Raw genomic sequence first — 9255 nt, 5'->3', positions numbered from 1 at the left:
GAAGCGTCCTTAAAATAAATGGTCGCGGTACAATTCTATCCGTTCTGCTCCAAGCAGTCTCCGACTACTCTGACGCTTTCATTTGTCACTATGAAGATGTTCTCTGTCAGCTGCACGGCTGGGCATGTTCGGCTAATATCGGAATCCGAAGTCCAAACAGCTGCTCTCGGGCGCCGATACTATTTATAGATTTATCTTTACAAGGCCTCGACATCTATTTATCACTTAGTGTTGAGTTTGTTCTAGTTTGTAGAGCCATCATGAGAAATACAGTTCATAGAATCTATTGCAACTGCTGCATTCAGTGAGAGCATAATGTCATCATGACCTACAGTTTCCAAGAATCTGGGGGAAATCCCATTTCTCCAACGACAGTTATCTACCTTGCTATGATATCAATGTTGAGAATATATAAGCATAGCTATTTAAGTCGGGTTTTGCCACAGTGACGTAATTTCTGGGAAGGCTGATATGACCTCAGACAGTATCGGACAGACAGTATTCTGTAAAGATTACAGAACATCATCAACAACAACATGTATTACCTTGGTTGCCACTACGTATAGAGTGACTGTTGTGCTTGGTCTCTGATCAGACGAGGCGTTGTTTCGGAATACATCCATCAGACAGGACGATCTACAACAACGGGTAGGTGAGACATGGGCGTTTGTGATACTCTAGCAGTTTTGCGTTGTGTTATGCCAGTCTGTGAATGGTCCTGCATCAGCTATGTTTACACATGCATCAGTTAACACCTGCACCATGGTATGTTTTCTCACAGATCGCTGGTGAGCGAAACAGGGAGCGAAACTGAAATCGTCATATGATGCGCGGGGTGATTGCATCATGTCAAGAAATATATGTCAGTTCATGAAATGCTTGAAATGTCATACATTGTGCTACGAAGTACCGACATATCATGGTATTGAGTACTAATTAATCTGTCTCGCAGTCCCTGAACTGCATCATTTTCCCAACTGCCCAGTCCTACAATGCTAAAGCCCTAAACGAAGCAAGTCTAGATTTCACATCTCACTGGGACCCCTTTTCCATGTAAATGGGATTATTTGTTTCTATCAAAAGTATTGATAATCCGAGACTACGCGTTAGTCTAAGTACTTATGAAAACATGCTATACAACATTATATATGACACCTAGAGCGACCGTGAAGGCCAGCGTCAAGCAGAATTGACATGCATTGTGTGGGAAATGGAGGTTAACCGCGCTATGTGCAGCCAAGGCAATATTCCGCTAATGTTTCTATGGTTTCTTCCCTCAGTTTGTACCGTCACTGGGCATGTTGTAGAAAGTTATTATTTATATCTATATGCATGTAAACAGTTATTATTTATGTCTGTATGCATGTAAACAGTTATTATTTATATCTGTATGCATGTAAACAGTTATTATTTATATTTGTATGCATGTAAACAGTTATTATTTATATCTGTATGCATGTAAACATTTTTTTATTATATCTGTATGCACGTAAACAGTTATTATTTATATTTGTATGCATGTAAACCGTTATTATTTACATCTGTATGCATGTAAACAGTTATTATTTATATTCTGTATGCATGTAAACAGTTATTATTTATATTTGTATGTATGTAAACAGTTATTAGTTACATATGTATGCATGTAAACAGTTATTATTTATATTTGTATGCATGTAAACAGTTATTATTTATATGTGTATGCATGTAAACAGTTATTATTTATATATGTATGCATGTAAACAGTTATCATTTATATCTGTATGCATGTAAACAATATACTTGAAGTAGTTGCATTAAGACAAGTGTAGCTGTTTACAGTATCCTCCCTGTGTGAGGTTGAAGGTCGTGTAGAGGTTGATTCAGGGAATGTTGTTTTACGCCGCAAGTAGTACGTTAGGCGCCCGTTAAGCTGTTCCCGAGTGGGGCAAGGAGGTGATGCTGTTTGTGAGATCGATTTAACACCATGCCATCAGTAATCAAGTATATCACACTGTGTTATACGCCTAAAGGGATGCATCTCTCACAAATTTACCACTTCGTCGAAAGCCACGCGTACGGGTATGGTACATGGAGACCCAGGAGTGACCTAGCGAGTTTAGTTTTACATCGCTTTTAGCAATATTCCAGCAATATCACGGCGGGGGACACCAGAAATGGGCTTCACATTGTATCCATATGGGGGATCGAACCCGGGTCTTCGGCGTGACGAGCGGACGCTCACATTTAAAGCAAAAGGAAATGTTTCAAAATCAGGGAGAAACCGGTGATCGAACACATGATCATACGATCCGAGGTTGAACTATGCAACATGGAATACTTGTGGGTGATGATGGCCTTATAAGGATGGTATCGGCAAAACAGAAATTCGCAGAAATAGAAATTAGCGGGTAATGTCAGTAATGCACAGAACGAACAATCAGCTAGTAATGACAATAAGTCATAGAATGAGAAATCAGCGGGTAATGTGAGGAATTCACAGAATGAGATATCAGAGAGTAATGTCAGGAATTCACAGAATGAGAAATCAGCGAGTAATGTCAGGAATTAACAGAACGAGAAATCAGCGAGTAATGTCAGTAATTCATAGAATGAGAAATCAGCGGGTACTGTCAGCAATTCATAGAATGAAAAATCAGCGAGTAATGTCAGTAATTCACAGAAGGAGAAATCAGCGGGTAATGTCAGTAATTCATACAATGAAAAATCAGCGGGTGATGTCAGGAATTCATAGAATGAGATATCAGCGAGTAATGTCAGTAATTCACAGATTGAGATATCAGCGAGTAATGTCAGTAATTCACAGAACGAGAAATCAGCGAGTAATGTCAGTAATTCACAGAACGAGAAATCAGCGAGTAATGTCAGTAATTCATAGAATGAGAAATCAGCGGGTACTGTCAGCAATTCATAGAATGAGAATTCAGCGAGTAATGTCAGCAATTCATAGAATGAGAAATCAGCGAGTAATGTCAATAATTCACAGAAGGAGAAATCAGCGGGTAATGTCAGGAATTCACAGAATGAGATATCATCGAGTAATGTCAGTAATTCACAGATTGAGATATCAGCGAGAAATGTCAGTAATTCACAGAACAAGAAATCAGCGAGTAATGTCAGTAATTCACAGAACGAGAAATCAGCGAGTAATGTCAGTAATTCATAGAATGAGAAATCAGCGAGTAATGTCAATAATTCACAGAAGGAGAAATCAGCGGGTAATGTCAGGAATTCACAGAATGAGATATCAGCGAGTAATGTCAGTATTTCAAAGAGTGAGATATCAGCGAGTAATGTCAGAAATTCATAGAATGAGGAATCAGCGGGTAATGTCAGGAATTCACAGAATGAAATATCAGCGAGTAATGTCAGTAATTCACAGATTGAGATATCAGCGAGTAATGTCAGTAATTCACAGAACGAGAAATCAGCGGGTAATGTCAGTACTTCAAAGAGTGAGAAATCAGCGAGTAATGTCAGTAATTCATAGAATGAGAAATGAGCGGGTAATGTCAGAAATTCACAAAATGAGAAATCAGCGAGTAATGTCAGTACTTCAAAGAGTGAGAAATCAGCGAGTAATGTCATTAACTCATAGAATAAGAAATCAGCGAGTAATGTCACTAATTCATAGAATGTGAAATCAGCGAGTAATGTCAGTAATTCATAGAATGAGAAATCAGCAAGTAATGTCAGTAGTTCATAGAATGAGAAATCAGCGAGTAATGTCAGCAATTCACAGAATGAGAAATCATCAGGTAATGTCAGTAATTCATAGAATGAAAAATCTGCCAGTAATGTCAGTAATTCATAGAATGAGAAATCAGCGGGTAATGTCAGCAATTCTCAGAATGAGAAATCATCAGGTAATGTCAGTAATTCATAGAATGAAAAATCAACCAGTACTGTCATTAATTCATAGATTGAGAAATCAGCGAGTAATGTCAGCAGTTCATAGAATGAGAAATCAACGAGTAATGTCAGTAATTGGAAGAGTGAGAAATCAGGGAGTAATGTTAGAAATTCATAGAATGAGAAATCAGCGAGTAATGTCAGGAATTCACACAATGAGGAATCAGCGGGTAATGTCAGTAATTCATAGAATGAGAAATCTTCGAGTAATGTCAGTAATTCCCAGAATGTGAAAACAGCGAATATTGAAAAATAGTTCAAATATGTTCATCAGCGAGTATATCAGTAAATCATGACACCAACGCAGTTATAAATCCCTGCTATTTATGTTGCAGGTGGACTACTGCTATGGACCTCCTAACGCCCAAACCCGTGTCATACAGCAACTGGATCATCCTGTCCTGGTTGCTCCTGCACCTGGGGCTCGTGTTGTGGCAGCTGCGTCAAGAGAGGGCGTTGTCCCGCGACACTGTTGAACTTGCCACCTTCGACATCATTGTGTCAACCTACGCCATCTACCACAGCGGTTTGAGCATTCTGAGGCTGTGCATTGCCGGCGTCGGGGCGTTCGTTAAAAGATATGGCTTAAAGAAGGTTGTGTTATATTTGTGTTTTATATGTGGTTTGAGTTGTGTCATCGTCTATGGATTAGACACTGGCTTCACGGCCATGGTCAGTGTCCTGCAGCAGAAGCTAGTAGGAAGAATCCGTGGCAGTGTTGTTGAGATAGATGAAATCAGGCCTCCTATTAACCAGCGACACAGAACCGATTATGCCCCATTCAGTATTGAAGAGCACACCAAATATCCCGGGGAAGACGTTGTGTTTGAGTGCCATCATCTACAGACGTATGAAGGGGAAGTCGTTCCCTGGCCAGATCAAGTAGTTTGGGAGAAAGATGGCAAACCTCTGCACTCTTCAGACCATATAAACATTACCTGGACCTTCGAGAATGTCACTGATGGCAAGGGTGATAATGAGCGCAATCAGTACACAATTGTCTCTAAACTGACAATAATATTCATCGACGAAACTGACTTTGGAAACTATTCATGCAAGGTGAAAGAGACTGCAATATCTATTGTCTTCAGGAAACCAAAACCACCTATGTGTCCCCTAGAAGAACCTCCTCCATGCATCTGTTTGTGTCTATGTGAACCACCGCCGCCCCCAAAACCCATTCTGCGAATAACCGGAAGAAAACCTCCAAAAGATCATGAGTACGAAACTGTGATGCTTTTCAGCCTTGTCCAGATGAAAGCGCTTACCCGTAATGTCTACGCCCCGCCTGGTGGCTTGGTGGCCTTTACTGCCACATACGACAACCTAGGAGACATAGACGATGTATCATTTCACTACACAATTGGTGGGGATCCATTCGACATCGTTTGTGGAAACATATTTACAGGCTGTTCCATAACAGTGTTGCTGTACTGGGAGTTCTGGCATAATGGAGGTCACAATGATCTATTTTTCACAAGATCAGGAAGTCTTCGCATGCGAAACTCAGTTACGGGCACAGGATGGCAATGTGTCTGTAAGAACACATACCACTATCACGAGTTCTCGTTTTTTCGAACAATCTACAACGCTTCATCACGACGAGAGGAGATAAGGGAAGTGAAATATCCACACACAATCCTTCTGCATCCAAGAACGCCTGACCTCTTCTTCTACAACTTCACAAACATCCCGGACCCAATTGCCAAAGAGCCGTGTTGGATTAGACCAAAGAAACAGCTACTGCATGATTACTGCGAAAACGACGAGGCTGGCCTTGACTGGATAATGTGGTTCTTAACTACATTTGAGGGACCAATAATGATTTCAATATTTCTTGTGTTCGTCGGTATTGCTATGCTTACAGCCAAGCTCACGACAACCTGCCTTGTGATTCCAGTGAGAAATAAGATATTAGAAGGATCGTTTTATCCATGTAAGAGATGTGTGAAAACCGCGGAAACCCTCGGTTGTTTTAACAAGGAAGACAGTGAAGCCCCGAAGTATGACGTGTTTGTAGCCCATCCGGAGACTGAGGAGGCTGCTGGTCGTCAGTTGACGACCATCTTGGAATCTGCAGGAAACAAGGTCTTCGTACCATGTCGGGACATACTGATAGGCCAGCTCAAAATGCCCACAAGTGTGAATGCCATCAATACAAGCAGACTCTTTCTTGTCATACTGACACAGGAATACATACAAAATGGCTTCAACAATCGGTTTGAATTGCAGCACATTATCCACGCAGCTTCGAGAACAGAACGCCTGAGTAAAAGGTTGTTGATAATAAATTGCGATGATTCTTTTGTGCCAGAACCGTTCGAGGAATGTCCCATGATTGACTGGAAGAAAAATGACAGACTTGACGAAAACACACGGAGGTTGAGAAATTGGTCAAAAGGAACACCCTGTTTTTGTGACATTGAGAGTTCGTGTGTCGTGTCATGAATGTTGATGCCTTGCGAGTATGGTTACCATGACTACCAGTGTGTATCCTCGCTCTCTTTCAGGATACATATTCTGTGCGTTTTTATGTGGCGTCTCCAAACATTACCTCATCCACAGAAATACTGTAATGGAATATATATGCGACACCAGGAAAATAGACAAATTAGCCTGACTAATTATTGTATCTTGTAGACTGAAGTCACTTGGATGAGGAACATTTGAGCTTTGAAATCCCTGTATACATTTATTGTTGTAATTGATTACAACGAAACACATACATGTACCAATGTACCAAAGTCAGTAGCATTGGATACGTTTGCACCACCAGTCATTTCCCCGACCAAGTTAAAAGCTTGGGAGTAATGTTTATAGCTAAGTGTTGAAGACTGACATTTATTAAATGATATTTTCACAGCGTTGACAGACATTTATGTGTAGATATCACTTGGCCAGGAACTACTTCCTGTGGACAGCAAGCCTGGGCATCGGATGACCAACCTCAAGCGAAGAAAACTCGCACGGATCAGCTGATCGAAGAGTCATTCAGTGCACCCACTATAAGCGAGTTAGACTGACAGTGACTGTATCTAGCTGTGTTGTGTCGTATCCACGTCTCGCTTCGTGCAAGATTACCTCTGTTCAAAACGCTTGAGTTACGTGCTGGCAACCGTTTAAAACTGTCATTTTATGTACAAATAGTTTTATTTCGCTTGATTGGCGTCGATCATTACCTGTATTTATGTTTATTGTAAATAGTTAATTTTTACTCAATCGCACTCTTCCCTTTCTCTTGGAGTTATTGACGATTACGCTAAGACTAAAATCGTCGTTTGATAGATATATTTGAAGGTGTGATCTTATTCAAACAACGACAATAAATATAACATTAACAACTGATACAGATACGTGTTCTGTCGTTTTTAAAAAAAATATTTTCAAATACCACACTATGATTTGTCTGTGTGCCTGAAAGAAGAAGTGAACCGTCCTGAGTTTACAGTTGGGAAATGTTTAGTGATATATCCTCTGTATACGAGGGGCGAACAAAAGGTATGTAGAATCACCAAGAAAACGATACAAATGCAGTTATTTTTATGTTTTTAATTTTCTACTTATTACCTGTCAAGCTCAAGCAATTTGGTTTTGCTATGTTCCAGTCTCACGATCCCCATTTTGTTTGACCGTTTATCTTTGTACCCTCAAAAAACGCAAAATCGACAATAAATGCATCAAAATCTTCAGGAAACAAAATATACAAGAAATATTTGGTGTGTTGAGATTGATAGAAGTCCCCTAGAATCACACTTAGATATTAAAGCAATTTGAAATTAAATCGCTTGTTAAAGTGACTGCCCCCCTTCATGTTGACTGAGAGAGCTTGTTTTGGAGACACTACCCATCCCCCTTTCAGATGACGTAATCATTAGGGCATAGCTTATTCTAATGTTTTCACTTGTGCATACATGATGCCAAGGGTTCAAACTAAATACTGAATGTTCACACAAGTGTCAGCTCACATATTGTACACAGTGCCAGCTTGAATATCTGGACATAATGTTTTGAAAGATTAAAATGGGGGTGTCCTCAAAAATCATGGCCCGACTAAATACAAATCAGGCAATCCGGATTTTTGACGGTTGATCATGACGGGAAGTCATCCAATACTATACTGAACATATTTTGTATGACATTAGCTGAAGGCATACCATTATCCAAGAGGTACCAAAAGACAAGTCGTTTTTCATTTTCTGCAATTTTGTTAGAAATATTATACCCCAATGTGTTGTGATGACAAATATCTGGTTAACCACATTACACACACATGTGAAATATTGGATATGGCTTTGCTAACGATTCCTTCAAAATAAAATGGAAGCTTTTCAAACATTGGACATCGAGATTTTATATAGTTAGGCTACGTACTTTTTTATCAACCCTCGTACATTTCAAGCAGTGCTTTCAAGCAACACTGCCTCAACGACACTCTATTAAATTCGGCTTGTCAAATGCGACGTTATAAGGTTCATCGACAAGAAACTTGGTCTGATCCGAAAAGCAGCTGTGCTGCATTATATATTTACCTACTTTTTCAGTTTTATTATGTATATATATTGTACACTGACGACGTTCTATCACTGTTACACACAACTATGTATATTGTACACTTACAATAACCATGTATATTGTACACTGACGATTTTCGGAGGGTATATTGTACACTGACGACGTTCCTATAGCCGTTTGACACTGACGACGTTCTACCTGTTCCTATGCTTGTTGTACACTGACGACGTTCTATTACTTCACAGCACGTTGTGAATTGTGCGCTTATTGTTACACAACTAGGTACTGACGACGTTCCATCACTGTTACACAACTATGTATATTGTACACTGACGACGTTCTATCACCGTTACACAACCAGGTATATTGTACACTGACGACGTTCTATTACTGTTAACGAACTATAGGTATATTGTACACTGACGACGTTCTATCACTGTTACACAATTACTGTTTCATATATATTGTAACCACTGTATATTGTACACTGACGACGTTCTATCACTGTTACACAACTAGGTATATTGTACACTGACGACGTTCTAACGTATATTGTTGACGACGTTCTATCACTGTTACACAACTATGTATATTGTACTGACGACTGTTCTACGACGTTCTGACGACGTTCATATCACTGTTACACAACTATGTATATTGTACACTAACGACGTTCTATTACTGTTACACAACTATGTATATTGTACACTGACGACGTTCTATCACCGTTACACAACTCATGGTATATTGTATACGTTCTTCATTAATTGTACACACTGACGACGTTCTATCACCGTTACACAACTATGTATATTGTACACTGACGACGTT

General features: G+C 39.6%; 1 protein-coding gene across 1 annotated transcript; it reads left to right on the top strand.

The window, feature by feature from the left end:
- The first annotated feature begins 391 nt into the window (after nucleotides 1-391).
- LOC124284695 lies at nucleotides 392-7261 on the top strand. The gene is made up of 2 exons (XM_046720798.1): nucleotides 392-648; nucleotides 4248-7261. Exon 2 carries the CDS (start codon nucleotides 4261-4263, stop codon nucleotides 6358-6360), a length of 2100 nt encoding a protein of 699 aa, XP_046576754.1. The 5' UTR covers nucleotides 392-648; nucleotides 4248-4260; the 3' UTR covers nucleotides 6361-7261.
- The last annotated feature ends 1994 nt before the right edge of the window (nucleotides 7262-9255 follow it).

The sequence above is a fragment of the Haliotis rubra genome, unplaced genomic scaffold (genome assembly GCF_003918875.1).
Source record: "Haliotis rubra isolate DU_JTF1 unplaced genomic scaffold, ASM391887v1 Scf342, whole genome shotgun sequence".
NCBI lineage: Eukaryota > Metazoa > Mollusca > Gastropoda > Lepetellida > Haliotidae > Haliotis > Haliotis rubra.
This window is presented reverse-complemented; position numbering and strand designations above follow the sequence as displayed.